At 38.8% G+C, this 21352-nt stretch overlaps 1 protein-coding gene across 2 annotated transcripts in view; it reads left to right on the forward strand.

Moving 5' to 3' along the window:
* Positions 1 to 21352, forward strand: part of cpne5a (copine Va) — a 251172-nt gene that overhangs the window by 99136 nt on the left and 130684 nt on the right. Inside the window, exons 4-7 of one of the 2 annotated variants that reach the window (XM_060931999.1) lie at positions 506 to 609; positions 3607 to 3646; positions 5833 to 5847; positions 6025 to 6101. In XM_060931999.1, coding sequence (XP_060787982.1) covers positions 506 to 609; positions 3607 to 3646; positions 5833 to 5847; positions 6025 to 6101 — 236 coding nt within the window. The remainder of the gene's footprint in view (positions 1 to 505; positions 610 to 3606; positions 3647 to 5832; positions 5848 to 6024; positions 6102 to 21352) is intronic. The other variant, XM_060931998.1, reaches the window with a different exon arrangement.

The following is a 21352-nucleotide window of genomic DNA, read 5'->3' on the forward strand; positions in this document are numbered from 1 at the left end:
AGAGCCATACTTGCTGCTTGTTCTGAATTACTAGAAAATGTATCTTGGCACAATAATTTTAAGAGTAATTCCATTTTACTTCTTTTTTTAACTGAACATAAGTCAACATAAATATTTGTCTTGCAACAACAGAAGATCTTGGCACAGTTGCCCAATACTTCTTGAAGTATCATCACTGTGCATAGGCATACTGAATGTGCACAGAAGGTTACAGTTGCAGAACCCAATCTGCTCAAGTGTTTCTATGGCTAATATTTTCTATTGATCAGTTTATGAAAGGGTTTAAACTACCCCTCTGCAACTGATTGAAATTTCAATCAGTTTGGACCTTTATTGTGATTGAAATGCTTATCTGAAGCATTTTTATTCAGTTTGGGATTTTAAACTGATTATAATTGGAATATTAGGCTCCATGTAAACCCATCCACTGACTGCACGCTAATTCATTTGTTCCAGTCTGAATTCTGAAACAAACTCTCTCTCTCTCTCTCTCTCTCTCTCTCAGTTTGGGAGGACAGAAGTAATTGACAACACACTCAACCCAGACTTTGTGAGGAAGTACATTCTGGACTATTTTTTTGAGGAGAAGCAAAATCTGCGTTTTGACATGTAAGCTAATATCTTTGATCCTTACACAGAGGAATAGACATTTCTTTCTTTCTTTCTTTCTTTCTTTCTTTCTTTCTTTCTTTCTTTCTTTCTTTCTTTCTTTCTTTCTTTCTTTCTTTCTTTCTTTCTTTCTTTCTTTCTTTCTTTCTTTCCCCATTCAACTCTTGCTATTGCTCTTGCTTATTAAATATTATAGACTGTCATGTGTAGAGGTGCAAGTCAGATTGATAAAACAAGTAATAAATATTTAAGATGAGTTCTGTCCTCATTTTTCTCATCAGTATTCAGCAAAAGATAGTGACACCAATTCCCAGTCTCACCCATCCTTCCATCTCACTTTCTTTACCTTAAATAGGTTTTTCTCAGTTGAAGGGGCAAAGCACATTCACTGACCAGAGGTGTGAGATATAATTGCAAACCTCAGAGACTTGCCTCTGAATCACACTAGGGCTCTGGGGAGACAATTTTTCTTCACAAGGCACATATGGTCAGGGCTGTGTGACCTCCTGTGCTAGCGAATCTAAGTCAACTTTTTGTAAAACCAAATCACAAAAAGTTAGGATGGTATGGAAAATGCAAATAAAAAAGAAAGCAGTGATTTCTAAATTTACTTTGACTTGTATTTCATTGCAGACAGTATGAACCCAAGATAGGTGATGTCAACAGGTGATTGTAATCATGATTTGGTACAAAATCATTATCCAGGAACGGCCTGGTCTTTGAAGAGCAAAGATGGGCCGAAGATCTCCAGTTTGTCAACAAATGCATGAGAAAATTATTCAAATGTTTACAAAACCGTGTTTCTCAATGTAAGCTATTAAGGAATTTGGATATTTCACCCTCTACAGTGTATAATATCATTAAATGATTCAAAAACCCTGGAGCAATTTCAGTGCATAAAGAGCAAGGATGCAAGTCTAAGCTGAACACCCGTGATCTCTGATCCCTAGGACAGCACTGCATCAAGAACCGTCTTTCATCTATAGCTGATATAACCACATGGGCTCAGGATTACTTTGGCAAATCTCTGTAAAGCACTATAATACAGTTACATCCACAAATGCCAGTTAAAACTTTACTGTGCAAAAAGGAAGCCTTTTGTTAACTGTGTCCTGAAGCACCATCGACTTCTCTGGGTTCAGAAGCATCTGAGATGGACCATCACACAGTGGAAACATGTTATTGTGTTAGACAAATCAATATTCCAGGTCTTTTTTTTGGAAGAAACGGATGCTGTGTACTTTGTACTAAAGATGAAAATGACCATCCAGATTGTTACCAGCAACAAGTCCAAAAGCCAGGATCTGTCATGGTATGGGGTTGTGTCAGTACCCTTGGCAAAGGTAACTTTCACTTCTGTGATGGCAGCAGAAAAGTACATTGAGATTTTGGAGCAACATATGCTGCCTTCAAGACGACATCTTTTCCAGGGATATTTCAACAAGACAATGCAAAACCACATTAAGGCATGGCTACGGAAGAAGAGGGTGCCTGTCCCCTCTGTCCCCAATAGAGAATGTGTGGTAAATTCTCATCTCATCTCATTATCTCTAGCCGCTTTATCCTTCTACAGGGTCGCAGGCAAGCTGGAGCCTATCCCAGCTGACTATGGGCGAAAGGCGGGGTACACCCTGGACAAGTCGCCAGGTCATCACAGGGCTGACACATAGACACAGACAACCATTCACACTCACATTCACACCTACGGTCAATTTAGAGTCACCAGTTAACCTAACCTGCATGTCTTTGGACTGTGGGGGAAACCGGAGCACCCGGAGGAAACCCACGCGGACACGGGGAGAACATGCAAACTCCACACAGAAAGGCCCTCGGCGGCCCCGGGGGTCGAACCCAGGACCTTCTTGCTGTGAGGCGACAGCGCTAACCACTACACCACCGTGCTGCCCCGTGGTAAATTTTGAAACAAAAAAAATGATGTCAACCCCATACAGTTGCACATCTTAAGACCTGTTTGTAGCAAGAATGGGACAAAATAACATCTTAAACACTTCATCACTTGGTGTCTTCCCTCTCTAAACATCTTTTAAGTGTTGTGAGAAGGAATGGCAACATTATAAAGTGGTAAATATTTTATTGTCCCAACTTTTTTTGAAATGTGTTGTAAGAATCAAAATTGAAATCAGTATTTATTTTGAAAAAAAAAATCATGATGTACAGCATCAGATAATGTGCTGCTGTGTTGTTTTGAATGCAGTGCAGGTCAAAGATTATTTACAAATCATTGTTTTCAGTTTTAATTTTCGTTTCAACATACCATCCCAACTTTTTCTGATTTATATCATGAGTTATTAATGCTTATCTCACAGGGATTCAGTGACTACTATAATGTCTTAATAAGAGGAATTTAAAGTCTGTGTGAGCGCATTAGAATAGATCTGTAGATATTACGCTTCTCTGCACTGTGATTCTGTGACTCCTGTCATTAAGTTTTAATTATAATCAGAGGCAGCTGTCAAGAGCCTCAGAGGAATTTCACTTAGACTCATATGTATGATTGACTAGATATCCTATCATTAGAGAGGTACAAGTAATAACTAAAATAAGTATTACAGCTAATACCCAGAAACTGTAAGTTATTAGATAATTACAATTTAAATGTTAAATGTTTTGTTCTCCAACATTTTAGATTTATAATGAAGGCATTAATATAATATTAAAGTGCACAATTCCAGCTTTGAGTGCATTTGCAATGAATGTTACATTTTCAGATATGGGATGTGTTTTAACCTGAAGGATTTTGGAATTATGATGAATCAGATTATAGAGAGTCATAATGGAAAACAAACAAACTTTTAATACATATTGGACATTTCATATAAACTCTGAACCCACTAATGACACATACAGGCTTCATTTCATGCATTCAGTTTTCCATGTGAATCAATCAATCAAATAGTACAATGAAAACAAATCACAGTAAACCAGGATGTTAGTGGTCTATATTTGAAAGTGATGTTTTTAACTCCCTGATTTCAGATATGACATTGATTCAAAAAGTCCTGACCTGACCAAGCATGTAAGTTTGTGAGATTCTTCTGCATGTGTGTACTTGCTAGCTAACAAGTAGGCATATCAGGTGAAAATTCAAATTCAATCCAAATTGCTTGAAACTGCTCTCATTGAATTCAGAATTGAATGCAGAACAGCATACGTTTTACAGAATTAAAATGTTTATCCATTCTTGAGATATTACAAATCAAAGACTGAAAAAAAGGCTTAATTTTTAGAAAACAGAGGTATTATTATGTATTAGGCTTACATGGTCCAAAATAGGCCTCATTAACAAATTAGATCAATTTTTTAATAGCTTTTTTATTTTTCAAGATATTTACATGGAAATTGGAAGGCACATAGATGGATGTGTACTGAAAACAAAAGTTTGAAAAATTAGTAAAAACAAATTATGCAAATTAGTATTTAATTAGCATCAATTATGCTAATTAGGTAAAAACTTTAAATCAGTACATTCAATAAAAAAGTAATAAAAGATTATTTCTAATACCTTCTTTGTGCTCTGTAGGCCTTTGTATTTCTCAAAAGTAGAGCCTACTAGTGTTTATATTAAAGAATATAAATGATTATATTCACAGGTTTCAAGGCTAGCCTAAAAAACAACAACAAAGCAAACAAACAAACAAACAAACAAACAAACAAACAAACAAAAAAAAAAACCTGGTGTGAGCCATATCCAGTAAACAATTCCAATTAATTGAACTGAAATTGACACTAGCGTTTCTGACTTCCATTTAAAAAAAAATCTCATTCTGACCACTAAGATCTCAATATTTTTCATCAAAAACAACTACATTTATATTCTAAAATAGTTATTTATTTACATGAATCAGTTTGATTTGAAAAAAAAAAACCAAGTCAGTAAAGCTACGGTATGAAAATTCACTTCAAAGTCTCCCCTGAAGCATAACATCAAAACTAGCTGACGGAAATTTTGCTGAGTACTTCATCAGAAACAGTGAGAACTACAGAACATCCCTGTAAAAGTTATCTGATTTATATTCACAAGTAACCCAGTCAGAAACCGATCAGAAGAGAGAGAGCCTGAGCACTTTCCCGTGACTCAAAAAGCACAGACAGTTTCCTGATGTCCCGCGAACAGAGTGCACTCTGTTGTACCAACTTCAGCCTGCTGTTACTCCCAAAGTACTGAACAGATCTTAACGAGATAACTTTCTTTGGAAAGCAGCGATTATAAGCTTTTTAATGATAGTATTCACTATAGAAAATATTGAGTTATGCAATGACAGATTTGGAAGTTTAGATGAGCGTCTGCATGCAGAATTTTCACAGCACAGCCAGTGAGCGTCTGATATGCCTATAACAAGGAGCCAGAATGCATTTAATCCCCTTTGTGCTTCAAATACTGATCACATCTATTTTAACATGCATGATAACTTTGGTTTTATGCAAATGAGACTTACTCATCCACATGGTGAAACATGCTTTTAAATCATAATTACACTGCTGTGTGCACAAAGATTAATGTTTTTTTTTTATCAGTGTCTATTAACTAATGAAGTAACATCTGCTCATCTCTATTAACCAGTTATTCCCTGCTGACTGCAATTCATTTCAAATGTGTGGTTAGCATATTTTATGTGTGCACATGATACACACATAATGTCCACGTTCATTTCTATAGGAAATGAAATCTACCATATCTAGATGCCCTTATCAAAGCTTTCAGAGCTTGTTTTTACAGAATGTTTTTTTTTATTTTGCAATGCAAGACCAATGGTGAAAAAGGTGAATTAAGTTTGACACTTCAGACTTTTCAAGTCTTTATTACAAGTTGGACACTTTCATAATATTCCAGAAGTGGAAGCTTTGATAGTTTGTTATTTTTCACCCCTGGGTATTAAGGTATTAAGGATATATTTAACCTCTTCCACTGGTTTGCATATCACCAAAACATGTTCATTTCCATTTTTATTTCAGATTATGATTTATGATTTGGTATTCACATTAATATGTGTAAATGGATTATCGAGGGCGGTGGTCCTCCCCCACTCCTCGTTCTATCTCTCTTTCTCTTTCCCACTTTCACTATCTCTTTTCTCTCCACCATCTCTTATACCTGACTATAGCAGCCTTTTTTTTTCTTTCTTCATTTTGATCCTTTCTGTTACATGATGTACTCTGTTGTTGTTGCTAATGACGGTGCCTGCCCGTTCTCCCTCCTGGAAGCCCTCCGAAGTCAACGTACGTGAATGCCTTCCTTGACTTTATTAGCTGTACAACACATTTCTTGGTAAAACGTTACTCAGTGTGCTCTCTTTCCACTTCATTTCTTGTGTTCCGGATTTGCCTCCCGTCCTTGTTTTTTTTTTTGTTTTTTTTTTGTTTTTCTTTTCTTTTTTTCATGCCAACCCTCTGCAGGATTTCCTGGGTCAGACCTTCTGCACTCTGGGTGAGATAGTGGGATCTCCAGCCAGTCGACTGGAAAAACCTCTGGGGTAAGAAGCTAATGCACTTAAAGCACAATGGCACATGCTTGCTTGCTGCACAGTGGGCAAAAGCTACTTAATTTTCATTATGTACTGAAATTAATTGTAGAACAGATGAAGTTGCCTTCTTTAATACAGTTCTGAGTTGATCAACCACTGAAGGAAGCAGGAGAGCAAATAGCATTTTGTGCATTTTCCTTTTTTAAAATTCATGTCCTTCACTTTGAGTTTATGATTGAACAGAATGGGCATATTCACAAATTTCCTTATAGAAGCACAGTTTATTCAAAATGCTATGCTGCATATACAGTAATTAGTATGTATGAGCTAATTTGTCATTGAACATTTTAAATGAAATGCATGCTGAACAGGGTGGAAATGAACCCCTAATTCAGGATGTCAAAGTAATATAATGAGGTCACAATTTACTTTTAGACAGGAATATGAGACTTTATACCAGTGCTGTTGAATTTTGGATTCTGACTGGTGGCTCTGAGTGTTGTCCTGGCTGTAATTCAAACAACAAATTTATTTTATTCAAACAGTTTATTCATAGGAACTTGTATGGCAGATGTAAAGGATAAGTTAAAAGTAACAATAGATGGATAATAACCACTTTTAACAAAGCAAAATGTCTAATAATTGATATGTTAAAGCTTTCTATGACAAGATGATTATTTAATATGTATGAAAGTCAACACTTTGTAACAGTCAGTAGCTTTTCTGCCATGAGAGAGTCTTCGGGACAGAGGAGTTTGTGTTTTCTGATTTTCCAGTCCCACAACAAAATATATTCTTGTGTTTTATTAATTTCGAGAGAAAGCAAATAGGAAAGACTTGTGAAAGGAGAGAATGCTTGTTTATAGCTGCTATAATGAAAGTGAAACAAGGAACTAACTTTTCTTGTGGATATCCACAACATTGAATGTAACTATAAATGGTTAAAAAGTATGAAATGTTGCTTATGCCCAGGTCAGACAGCAGGCTGCAACTAGTTTTCAACTACTTGCATTTACCTGCGATAACAAAATCGCAGGTAGATGCAAGACTGGTCTTGCATCGACGCATGTTGACGCAGATAATGGCAGTGTTGCAGAGGATCTTTAGTAGAGGCAGGTTGACGTGAGTGGATCATGATCTGTTCGTATTTCAGCTGCGATTCGCTTCCAATCAGTGCAAATAGCAGGTTGATGCATGTAGAGGCAGGCGGTTAGTTGTGCAATGCTTGAGTGACCAATCGCAGGTTGAAGCAGGTAGTGGTAGCTAGACGCAGACTGGCGATTTTGTTATCGCAGGTAGACGCAAGACTGGTCTTGCGTCGACGCATGACAATGCAGATAATGGCAGTGTGTTGCAGAGGGTCTTTAGTAGAAGCAGGTTGATGCGAGTGGATCATGATCTGTTCGTATTTCAGCTGCAATTTGCTTCCAGTTGGTGCAAATAGCAGGTTGACGCATTTAGAGGCAGGCAGTCGTGCAACGCTTGAGCAACCAATTGCAGATCGAAGCAGGTAGTGGCAGCTAGACGCAGGCTGACGCAGGGGAAAATAAGTCTTTAGAGATGGCTGCGATGCATCGCAGGTAGACACAGACTGCACCTGCAAATACTTTACAACAACCTGCAAGCAGTCTTATGGCCTTATATTTTTTAAAGGTTTTCTGTGCGCTGCGTCAACCAGTGTCTAGCTGTGCCTGCTTCCGACTGGTTGCGTCCTGTCATAACAGCTTAAAAACTCTGCGTCTTGCAATACGTCTGACCATAACAAATGATTTGATGCAAAACGCTTGCATCCACCTATGATTGCAGGTCGCAGCATGCATCTTTCTGCCATCTGACCTGGGCATTAGTAATAAAATAGTAATGTAATCTTTTTTACGGAATGGCTTTTGATCATGTCCACAAAGTGTGGCTACAGGTTTTCATTCAGGCCAATTAGGAGGCAGACTTGATAGCTGATTGGAGCCTGAGATGAACTGATTAAACAAGTTGGAATGAAAACCCTTTGTGGACAAGATTGATGACCCCTAGTATAGAGGAGTAAAAGTATGCAGTGTTTTTGACTCATTTCTCCACTCAATAAACAGATAGATGATGATGCTAATGGGTTTCTTTATTCCTGTCAAATAATAAATTACATGCCAAAAGCTTGTGTGCACATAAAATTAGAAGAAGAAAAAAAATCCAGCTAAAACTGTGATGACAATCAAAGAACTTAAGCTCAAGACAGAAAACTGTTGTTCCACGTACCCCTTCTATATTAAAAACTCTTGTCACATAAATCTCTGTTACACTTGATGTAAACAGAACAATCCACTAGAGTCGCACACAGACAAGCAAATCAATAAAACTCAGAATGCTGTAGATATAATGTACTGTACATGTCACATTTACACTATTCGAGTTCCAATATTATATATATTTTTTCCTATACCACTCTACAATTAGTAATCTGAGCAGCTATTTATGCTCCCAGCAGCCATACTCATGATGAAAGGTTCATCTCGCGGTGAGGTTGCAGAATGCAAAGAAGTGAATACCCCTCCCTCATCCCTCTCTTTCCAAGCATGTTTTAGAATCTATGTGCAATAATATCTGTCTGCAGAGCTGCAGTTTCACACAGTGGTTTTATCCCAGTTGCAGCTCATGCATGGTCAGTTTTTTTGTTTATCTTATGCCAATCATACACTAGAAGACTTTGAAAAGATTCTGAAAAGAGTTTTAAAAGACTAAAGTCTGACACCCTCACATTTAAAGACACTGTGTGTCATTAGTCACAGAGTTATGTAGGCCTTACACCAAATGACTTTTTCAAGTGATTATCTATGATTTTACAAACACTATGGATCTTACAGTGTCACTATTTACATGAGCAATGACTAAAGATAATGTTAAACACGGTTGATTGTATTCTAACCTCAAGATGAGAAAAAGACTGACCTAAGACAGCTATCCTGACCACTTTACATCAAACAATCTAGATGATGGGAGCACATTCCAACTTGAGAAAAACTCTCATGGTGTTATTCCAATACTGGAAATTTGTTTTCTTCTTTGATTTGACATAGGTTTTACACCAGATGTCCTTCCTGATACAACCTATCCGGGCTTGGGACCGGCACTAAATATGCACTGTCTTGTACAACCTCTGCATGTCTTTGAACTGTGGGAGGAAACCAACACAGACATGGGCAGAACATGCAAATTCCACACAGAAAGGCCTTCATTAGCTGTGAGCTTCAAACCTGGAACCTTCTTGTTGTGAGGCAACAGTGCTAACCACTACACCACCGTGCCACCCGATAATGGAAGTTTGTCTGCAGCACTGAAATCGCTTGAAAAGTCATTTGGTATAAGGCCAGCATTAGTGACTTTGAGGCAAATCAACATTTCAATCGTTTTAGGTGCGTTTCTGATAAATGTGTTATATAAAACTATTGTTATAAACACTTTTGAATCTTTTACTGTTTTCTTTCAAAAACTAAAATCCTAGTATGTATTTGATAGGCTGGTGTTTGCCTGAGCTTTTATGTGTACACTTAAACTACATGTTCAGAAATAAAACTTTATTTCAAGCAGGCTTAAACTATTATTATTATTATTATTATTATTATTATTATTATTATTACCACATATAATTAATATTTATATTAATAATTCATATTAATTATAATATACTGTCTATAATATATTAATTTTGATGTTATAAGTATACTAATAATATATTATCATATTTTATATTGCCATATTTTAAATATTAATATATTATCTTTTTTTATTGGAACCACCAAAACAATTACACAAGCAAGAATACAGTTTCACTGACATTTATCTCGTCTTTCTTCATCTTCCTCTCCTTTTCTTTGTCTTTCTTCTGGTGCTTGATTCAAGCTGCCACTTGTAAAAATGTGAAACAAGAAATGCACTTGCTTGAATCAGTGCTTGGTTTGTCCATTCTGGGCTACTGTAGAAACATGGCAGCACAACATGGTGGGCTTCGTGGAAGAGGACCCATTGCCTACGTAGATATGGAGGGCTCATTCCAAGCTTACAAAAACACAATGATCCATAGTTATAGGTGATTATACACTAATGAAAACATACAGTGCCTTGAAAAAGTATTCATACCCCTTGAACTTTTTCACATTTTTCCACCTTACAACTACGAACTTAAAAGTTTTTTATTGAGATTTTATGTGATAGACCAACACAGAGTAGCACATAATTGTGAAGTAAAACGAAAATGATAAATGGTCTTCAAAATTTTAAACAAATAAAAATCTGAAAAATGTGATGTGCATTAGTATTCAGTCCCCCTGCGTCAATACTTTGTAGAGCCACCTTTTGCTGCAATTACAGCTGCAAGTCTTTTGTGGTATGTCTCTACCAGCTTTGCACATCTAGACACCGAAATTTTTGCCCATTCTTCTTTGCAGAATAGCTCAAGCTCAGCCAGATTGGATGGAGAGCGTCTGTGAACAGCAATTTTCAAGTCTTGCCACAGATGCTCAATGGGATTTAGGTCTGGACTTTGACTGGGCCATTCTAACACATGAATATTCTTTGATCTAAACCATTCCATTGTAGCTCTGGCTGTATGTTTAGGGTCATTAGTGTCTTGCTGGAAGGTGAATCTCCTTCCCAGTCTCAAGTCTTTTGCAGCCTCCAACAGGTTTTCTTCCAGGATTGCCCTGTATTTAGCTCCATCCATCTTCCCATCAACTCTGACCAGCTTCCCTGTCCCTGCTGAAGAAAAGCATCCCCATAGCATGATGCTGCCACCACCATGTTTCACAGTGGGGATGGTGTGTGCAGGGTGATGAGCAGTGTTAGTTTTCCGCCACACATAGCACTTTGCATTTAGGCCAAAAAGTTCAACTTTGGTCTCATCTGACCAAAGCACCTTCTTCCACATGTTTGCTGTGTCCCCTACATGGCTTCTGGCAAACTGCAAACAGGACTTCTTATGCCTGTCTTTCAACAATGGCTTTCTTCTTGCCACTCTTCCAAAAAGGCCAGATTTGTGGAGTGTACGACTTATAGTTGTCCTGTGCACAGATTCTCCCACCTGAGCTGTGGATTTCTGCAGCTCCTCCAGAGTGATCATGAGCCTCTTGGCTGCTTCTCTGGCCAGTGCTCTCCTTGCTCGCTCTGTCAGTTTAGGTGGATGGCCATGTCTTGGTAGGTTTGCAGTTGTGCCATACTTTTTCCATTTTTGAATGATGGATTGAACAGTGCTTCTTGAGATGTTCAGAGCTTGAGATATTTTTTTTATAACCTAACCCTGCTTTAAACTTCTCCAGAACTTTATCCCTGACCTGTCTGGTGAGTTCTTTGGTCTTCATGATGCTGTTTGTTCTTCAGTGTTCTCTAACAAACCACTGAGGCCTTCACAGAACAAGAGTATTTATGCTGAGAGTAAATTACACACAGTAGGACTCTATTAACTAATTAGGTGACTTCTGAAGGCAATTGATTGCACTGGATTGTATTTAGAGGTATCAGAGTACAGGGGGCTGAATACTAATGCACACCACATTTTTCAGATTTTTATTTGTTTAAAATTTTGAAGACCATTTATCATTTTTGTTTCACTTCACAATTATGTGCTACTCTGTGTTGGTCTATCACATAAAATCTTAATAAAAAACATTTAAGTTCGTGGTTGTAAGGTGGAAAAATGTGAAAAATTTCAAGGGGTATGAATACTTTTTCAAGGCACTGTAATTATAAAGACTATATTCCATTTTGGGCAAAACGGTGATGTAGTGATTAACACTGCTGCCTCACAGCAAGAAGGTTCTGGGTTCAAACCTTGTGGGCCTTTCTGTGTGGAGTTTGCATGTTCTCCCCATGGCTGCATAGGTTTCCTCTGGGTGCTCCGGTTTGTCCCACAGTCCAAAGACATGCAGATTAGGTCAGTTGGCTACTCTAATTGCCCATAGATGTGAATGTGCGTGTGAATGGTTGTTCATCTCTGGTGGGGTTTACATTAGACCGTATCAGCGGATCATCAGATTAACGTTTTTAAAAACGATTAGTGTGCACACAGCAACGCTAATACACGATTCGCGTGCACACAGCAACACCAATACACGGATACGCTAATCACATGACTAAGCCCATGTTTACATTAGACCGTATCAGCGGATCATCAGATTAACATTTTTAAAACGATTAGTGTGCACACAGCAACACCAATACACGATTTGTGTGCACACAGCAATACCAATACACGGATACGCTCGGCTCTGCAGGCATCCTGCGCTCCAAATCACTCCACCCTGAACAGCGAGTGCCCTCTGGAGGGTGCGCACTCTGGCCTTGCGCAGCTCACAGAGCACGCGAGTCAAGTGAACTAGCTGTGATTCGGGACTGAGCCGCTGTGTGTGTGATCCCAGCGCACATCACTTACCACTTGCAAGTGGAAGGATGGCAAGCCTAAAGACAATCATAACTACACAATGGGCAGTATTTGCATCAGTATTTGCAGTATTTTCATACTTTTATACTCTTTAATGAAAGGTGATACAAGGCGGAAGTCCACGCCGTTTTTCAGCAGTCGCGTCACATGACCAACGCCAGCGAATCAGGAAGGTGGATGTCACAGTGACGTTGTCCAATGACGACGCCAGCTAGAGCTCAGCACAGCGTATCCACGTATTCTGAATGTTCACACAGCACCGGACCAGACACGATCTGGATTGAATACGTGGACGCTGGCGGATTCCCGTTTCCCGGCGTTTCCAGGCGGTTTAATGTAAATGGACAGTGCATCCGCGAAGAAAACGAGACAGATACGGTCTAATGTAAACGTAGCCTAATTCGGCATGTAAGTTGAAATGTGTCAGTGCGGCTCATCGCTTCCTCCTCAGCGGCTGCGCTCCAAATCACTCCGCCCTGAACAGCGAGTGCCCTCTGGAGGGTGCGCACTCCGGCCCTGCGCAGCTCACAGAGCGCGCGAGTGTAGTGCACGAGCAGTGATTCGGGACTGAGCCGCTGTGCGCAAGTCACTTACCACTTGCAAGTGGAAGGATGGCAAGCCTAAAGACCATCATAACTACACAATGGGCAGTATTTGCATCCCTATTTGCAGTATTTTCATACTTTTATACTCTTTAATGAAAGGTGATACAAGGTGGAAGTCCGCGCCGTTTTTCAGCAGTCGCGTCACATGACCAACGCCAGCGAATCAGGAAGGTGGATGTCACAGTGACGTTGTCCAATGACGACGCCAGCTAGAGCTCAGCACAGCGTATCCGCGTATTCTCAATGTTTACACAGCACCGGACCAGACACGATCTGGATTGAATACGTGGACCCTGGCGGATTCCTGTTTCCCGGCGTTTCCAGGTGTTTTAATGTAAACGGACAGTGCATCCGCGAAGAAAATGAGACAGATACGGTCTAATGTAAACTTGGCCTCTGTGTTAGCCCTGCAATTGCTGGGTTTCACGTGACGTCAAACCACTTCATTAGTTATTCAAAACTTTAGCTGGTGGTCTACCAAAGCTCAGTTGACAAAGCATTTGTACAGAGGAGGTGCATTGCTCACATGAAAAATGCCTTATACTTTGCATTGTTTTAGGTTGTTCGAATAGATCAAACCGTGAAACTGATAAGTTTCTTCAAGGTTCCCAGTGAACTAATAAAAAAGGGTGAATGAACACAGGATTTCACAAAAAGACATTTAGAAAGGTGGCTTTTGAACCTCTCACTGAAATCAAAGGGAGCCGAGTCGAGGCATGTTTGGGTTTGTAGTGATCACTTCATGAAGGGTTTGTATATCCCTCTCAGCTATGTCCTTAGTGTTTTCCAAGTACTTTTCTTGCTATGTGTTGTTATTTTACGGTACTTTTTTTAGTCACAAAGTGCTAAAGTCCCCAGCTGTTTCTTTGTTTACTCCTCACAAAATCCATATGCATGAAGGTCGTGACAAAATTCTTACCCAGCCATACAGGTACAATGCACTTCACTTCTCCGTCTTGTTTAACTAAGATCCAGGCCTTTTAAAGGGGTTTCTAATGATTTTTGTGAATGATTTACCTTGAGAGATAAGAGCGAACACAAGTGAGAATCAAGCCAACTGTTGTTTGTTTACATTTCAACTTGCAGTGCTTCGTTGTAAAGATGCGAACGAAAAGCTTAAAAAAAACCCCACACTTACACGGGCAAAAACAATACAGGATTCATTCGGCAATGACTTAATACCGAGGTCCTTTACCCAGCCACATGCAAAACAGTTGTAGGCCTCCATACTCTTCCACACTTCCATCTGTTTTGCAGTGTAGAAGGACGTCTGCAACACCAGATAGTTCAAGATGTCTGGGAACTCGACTGAAGGGTAGTTTTCGAGATCGTATGACAAATCCTTCTTTCCCAGACTGTAGGGGTCGATTCCATTGCACATAGCAATCTTCTGAATGAGCTAAAATGAGCAGTGGCTTCTAGATTACGAGCATACTCTGATAAGTTATCGCTAGTTGTTTGTACTACAGCAGCCGTTTTGGTTTGCTAGCCCACCAGCTGTTTTACCGGAAGTGAAATCACTAAGAAAAGTGACGTGACTGAAACCCAAGAATAGTTTGGTGACCTCCCAAGAGTGTCCCCCATCTCTCACCGAAAGTCAACTGGGAATGGCTCCCCGTGACCCTGACGGATAAGCAGTGTAGATAATGGAAGGATAGATAGATATTCCAGTTATGCTAATAGAGCCCCCTAATTCCTACATAGTGCAACTTTAAGAGAAGACAAAATGTAGATGTTATGAAAAGAGTACGAGAAGTGACAAAGTGACAGTTTAATGACAAACTTCAGGCACACCGGTTCCACACAGCCAAACATCCCTCCCGCAACTGAGTTATAATAAAGTCAAAACCTTTTTGCTAATCGAAATTAACTAAAAACAAAAATAAGAATTTATTTATTATTTGCATAAGATTACATTTGAGGAAGTGCTTGATTTGTTGTCACTACTTCAAGGTAAGTGAGCATAATGTATATTAGCAAGTCAGATGGAGCTTGGTGCTAATATGTTTCACTCGCCACTCGCACCTTTTCTAAAGGTGAGCCATAATTCACTTTATGATGCCAACCAGTCTTAGCTTTCATGATTATTATGCAAAATGTTGAATGATGTTTGAGTTTGTCTGCACTTATTCAATATATATTCTATAATATTAGACTAAATAGTATTTCAAATGTTCTCATGATGCGTAGTGTTTGTGGTGTGTGTGTTGGAGCTCAACTGATCTGATAAAAAGTCAATTCTGCCCCACTCTTGTTCGGAATGTGTGTGAAATCCCTTCATCTCTCAGAGTGTGACTGGGTGCTGTTGGGAGAGACTGAAGGGCCTTACAGGGGTTTAAGAACTTTGCAGGGGATTTCAGCCTCACTGTGGTAACATTCTTTACAGCTCCACCTCCTAGTACCCAATCATCTCTCTTCTGTCTGTTTATGAATAAGGGAGGTGTGCTTTGTATGTGTGTACTGGTTGTTTGGGTGTGTGGGAAAGTGCCACAATGCAAAGAGATTGAGGAGAAAAAAAGGATAATTTATTCTTCTGCATCAAATATACACTGGAGCCTAATGTGCACCTCTCCAGAAATGTAACTACACATCGTGTACACCAAAACTGTGGTTGGTCCTCTTGGCAGCATCACATTTCCTCGTACATATTTCCAGCAGCTCCTTCTTCTCTGTGAAAATTGGATTTAAACATTGTGGCATTAATTTTGTACCTCATTCCTGAACATGCAATGGGACTTTCGCCTCAAGGCACTCATAGTGCTGAATACTGACAAGTTAAAACACTTCAGCAATGGTTTCAGTGAGAATTCACTGGGTTTATAATTAATCATGTCAGGGTTTTTTTTTCGGGCGGCACGGTGGTGTAGTAGTTAGTGCTGTTGCCTCACAGCAAGAAGGTCCGGGTTCGAGCCCCATGGCCGATGAGGGCCTTTCTGTACGGAGTTTGCATGGTGTCTGCATGGGTTTCTTCCGGGTGCTCTGGTTTCCCCCACAGTCCAAAGACATGCAGGTTAGGTTAACTGGTGACTCTAAATTGACCATAGGTGTGAGTGTGAATGGTTGTCTGTGTCTATGTGTCAGCCCTGTGATGACCTGGCGACTTGTCCAGGGTGTACCCCGCCTTTCGCCCATAGTCAGCTGGGATAGACTCCGGCTTGCCTGTGACCCTGTAGAACAGGATAAAGCGGCTAGAGATAATGAGATAAGGTTTCTTTTTCCTCATTAAATTTGTTTCAAAACAACATTTTGTCTGTATTATTTTCTGTATATTATTACTACAGTGAAACATGGCACTCATATTCTGCTCATCTTCATGAAATAGTGCCTCTGAGAGGAAATATGAACCTGACATGCAAGTGAAAATACTTTACCCTGTGAAATCATCTATGATGTATCTACAGTACCACTCAAAAGTTTGGACACACCTTCTAATTTAATGTTTTATTTCCTTTGTTTTTATTAATTAAAAGACATTTCATGTCTTAAAGTAATGATGCACTGTCATTTCGCTTTACTTAGTTGAATGGTTCTTGATATAATATGGATTACTAAAGTTGTGGAACAGGGCTATTTACTGTATTTTTATTACAACCCCAATTCCAAAAAAGTTGGCATGCTGTGTAAACTGTAAAGAAAAACAGAATGCAATAATTTGCAAATCATGGAAACCCTATATTTCATTGAAAATAGTAAAAAGATAACATAGCAAATGTTGAAGCTGAGAAATTTTATTGTTTTTTGAAAAAATATATGCTCATTTTGAATTTGATGTCAGCAACACGCTTTAAAAAAGTTGGGACAGGGGCATGTTTACTACTGTGTTTCATCACCGCTACTTTTAACAACACTCTGTAAACATTTGGGAACTGAGGAGACCAATTGCTGTAGTTTTGAAAGAGAAATGTTGTCCCATTCTTGCCTGATATACAATTTCAGTTGCTCAACAGTTCGGGGTCTCCTTTGTTGTATTTTGCACTTCATAATGTGCCAAATGTTTTAAATGGGAGACAGGTCTGGATTGCAGGCAGGCCATTTTAACACCCTGACTCTTTTACTATGGAGCCATGCAGCTTTAATATGTGCAGAAAGCAGTTTGGCATTGTCTTGCTGAAAAAAGGAAGGCCTTCCCTGAAAAACATTTTGTCTGGATGGCAGCATATTATTCTGAAACGTGTATATATCATTCAGCATTAATGATGCCTTCCCAGATGTACAAGCTACCCATGGCATGCACCACTAATGCACCATCATAGATGCTGGCTTTTGAACTGTACACTGATAACAAGCCAGATGGTCCCTCTCCTCTTTAGCCTGGAGGACGTGGTGTCCATGATTTCTAAATATAATTTCTACTTTTGATTCATCAGACCTCGGGACAATTTTCCACTTCGCCTCAGTCCATCATAAAAGAGCTCGGGTCAAGAGAAGGTGGCAGTATTTCTGGATATTGTTTATATCTGGTTTTAACTTGCATTTGTGGATGCAGTAATAAACTGTTTTCACAGACGATGGTTTCCTCAAGCATTCCTGACCCCATGCAGTGATTTCCAATGCAGACATGTGTCTGCTTTTAATGCAGTGTCTCCTGAGGGCCTGAAGATCACAGGCATCCAATGTCAGTTTTCAGCCTTGTCTCTTGTCTACAGATATTTCTCCAGATTCTCTGAATCTTTTCATGATATTATGTACCATAGATGATGTGATCCCCAAATTCTTTGCAATTTTACATTGAGGAACGTTATTCTTAAATTGTTGCACTGTTTGCCCATGCAGTTTTTCACTGAGTGGTGAACCCATCCCCATCTTTACTTCTGAGAGATTCAGCCTCTCTGGGATGTTCTTCCCCAATCATGTTACTGACCTGTTGCCAATTAACCAAATTATTATTATTTTTTATCATTACACAACTTTTTCAGTCTTTTGTTGCCCCGTCCCAACTTTTTTGAAATGTGTTGCTGACATCAATGTCAAAATGAACATATATTTTTCAAAAAACAATGAAATTTCTCAGTTTCAACATTTGATATGTTGTCTTTGTACTATTTTCAATAAACTATAGGGCTTCCATGATTTGTAAATCATTGTATTCCGTATTTATTTATGTTTTACATGGTGTCCCAACTTTTTTGGAATTGGGGTTGTATTTACTATTTACTGTTTGATCTCAAACCCATTAAGAAGGTAAGAATTTCCACTAATTAACTTTTGACGAGGCACACCTGTTAGTTGAAACGCATTCCAGGTGACTACCTCATGAAGCTGGTTAAGATAATGCCAATAATGTGCAAAGTGTCAATGTAAATCAATGCAAATCATCGATTTGAGAAATCTAAGATTTTAAAATTTTGGGGTTTTTTAAACACATTTTTGTTTACCACATATGTTCTATATATTATTTCATCATTTTGATGTCTTCAGTATTGTTCTACAATGTAGAAAATAGTCAAAATACAGAAAAACCTATGAATGAGTAGGTGTGTCCAAACTTTGGACTCGTACTCTATGTATAAATCAGCCTTGACTCATCACACACACACACACACACACACACACACACACACACACACACACACACACACACACACACACACACACACACACACAAATTTGTCTTGCTATCCTTGTAACAACCAAGGGTGTAACCCCTAAGCCAGAAAGACCTGGCTGAAATCAAAGGGTTTTCTTAATTAAATATGAACCGTATGATCATGCCCCTAGAAACACTGGAAACTTTGGCAAAAATTGTCAACCCTGTCAGCATGCCATAAATAAATACTGGAAATCCATCATGTAACATGGTCTTTGACCGATAAGCTTCATATCTAAATCCATGCACATGTCTGAATGAAAGTAAAAACCTCCCACTTGAATGAGGTTTTTTTTTTTTGTTGCATTCCATGCATCCCGATGCACACCTCTACTCTTTACTAGAAGCCCTGTGACCCATTTTGGCAGGCACTCTTAAAAAAGAAAAGAATAATGGCACCTGATATTAATATCTGTCATCTGTTAAGAACACATTATTTGTCATTCTGAAGCATGTATTTTTATTTGGTTACATCCCTTGTGAGAACCTTCCATTGACATAATTATTAATCAAACAACCATATGGAAGCCTTATTCATTCATTCATTCATTGGTATGTTTTTCTTGTGAGGACAAGCCACAAGGTCAAAACTCAGAAATTCTTATCCTTGTGGAGATATTTTGTCCCCACCAACATATAAAAACATCCCCAACAAGCACGCACACAGGCACACACACTGTGGTTTCTTTATTGGTGTCTGTTTTTTTGTTTGTTGTCATTAAATGATGAATTACAGGGTAGAGTCTTGGCCTTTGTTTCTGCAAGCAGCTGATAAAAGTGCTGGACAACTCCATTATGTACTCAATTGTCATGGGAATAATAAAGGCAGATAACATTGTTGTTTTTGATTTCTTACAGCTAAATTTCCCTTATTTATATACATGTTTGTCCATTATTTGAGCTACTCATCCTTTGTGTTTCTTGCAAAAAGAACATAGGTCAGTTTAATAGTCTAACAGACTAACAGTCAAGATTTTTTTTGCTCAAATGTATATTAGTAGATTTGCTCAAATGCTGTAGGTTTTGTAACTCACACTGTCTGCTGAAAGGATTAATGGACGTATAAAACCAAGCCATTGTCTCTCAGACAAAAATTTCATATTACTGTAAAGAAAACACATATGCTTTGGCTCTAGGCAACTATTAATGTCATATCGCAATGACAGGAATGGAGAGATAGAGAGCATTTTGTCTTACCGGTGCTTCAGATGCAGCAGATATTTCCTTAGTAAAAGAAAGTCACTGAAGTTTCTGAGTTATTGCTACTTGAATTCTTCTTCTTCTTTTTTTCTCTTTTTTTTTTTGGGGTGGTCCCACATCAAAATAAAAAAAACGAAAGGGAACTAAAAAGTTTTGAAATTATAATTTTTTTAATTTTTAAAATACTTTTTAATAAAACCTCTGTAAAACATTTAAAAAAATTAACTGGGGAAGGCCCTTGCAGCATAAAGCCTTACAAACATCTATATAATAAATATGCACTCTCTAAAGTTCACATTATCTTGTTCAAGACTAAAAATAAAGACATTCTTATATATAACCAGTCAGGTTGCTCTTTACAATGAGACTTGAGTGTGCTCACAGTGTACAGTAGATAAGGAACATCACATGGATGCCTTGTTGGCCACATGCACACACATGCACACAAGGTAACAAAGTGGAGATATGACATAGTATTTGCAATAAATACCATTGTGATAGACCCATCTTTCTCTTTCTTCTTCTCGCATCGAACACATGTCGGATCTTATGTACACTTTATGGAACTATCTGCATAACACTATGGAACTATTCTGAGTTATACATTGCCTGTCATCCAAAGCTGACAATCCACTCCTTTCCTCTCCTAGAATCTCTTTGGTTGTGGTGACTTGGGGATTTTTTTTTTCAAGGCTTACGGTAAGCTGATTTTCTCTGCCTCTAGCATTCATTCAACGGAATTCATCAGTTATGCTACCGAGTCCTTTTTGGCTAAAAAGAAGCCATCAAAACATTTGTTTCTACTACTTGTCTGACTAGTAGTAAGAACACCTTGGCAGCTTCCTCACTGAGTAGATCTGTTGTTCAAAATAGACAGAGAGATTTGGCACCACATTGTCAGCCATGTTATCTCTAAGTATAGTATCTATCTCTTGGTTTGGCCATTTTTAGTGAAAAGTAATTTGACGACTGTGAATGAACAGTCTACGAAGCATTCCTGAACACGAGAGGCCATAGTACACAGGCCTTTTGTTTTCTCAAGTAATGTGCACCCCATCCATTTCCAGTGTGCTGCCCACTTCCAAGAGTACTACATTTTAAGCAGAGACTGCTAGACAGCGGAAAGTTCCCATCTATGCTAAAGGTGTATGTAATGGCCATTATGATGCATCACAGCACCACTGATGGTGTTTGCTGGTGCCTTCACCGCTCACTTCAAAGAACCTGGCAAAGGCTCTCCCCCTTGTATTAGAGTCCTTTACAGCTGCTCCTTATGAGCCAATGCAGGATCCCAAATTGAAATGGGGCTCTCTAAAGGCTGACTTTGGGGAGCAATCACAACAGCAAAAAGAGTGAGGCAACTGCATGCCTTGGTACTAAAGACACCTGGTGTGCACTTTGGTTTATGATATATGGAGTGAGCCTGAGTCAGCCAAGCTTTCTGCCT

This window comes from Neoarius graeffei, chromosome 10 (assembly GCF_027579695.1).
Source record: "Neoarius graeffei isolate fNeoGra1 chromosome 10, fNeoGra1.pri, whole genome shotgun sequence".
Lineage (NCBI taxonomy): Eukaryota > Metazoa > Chordata > Actinopteri > Siluriformes > Ariidae > Neoarius > Neoarius graeffei.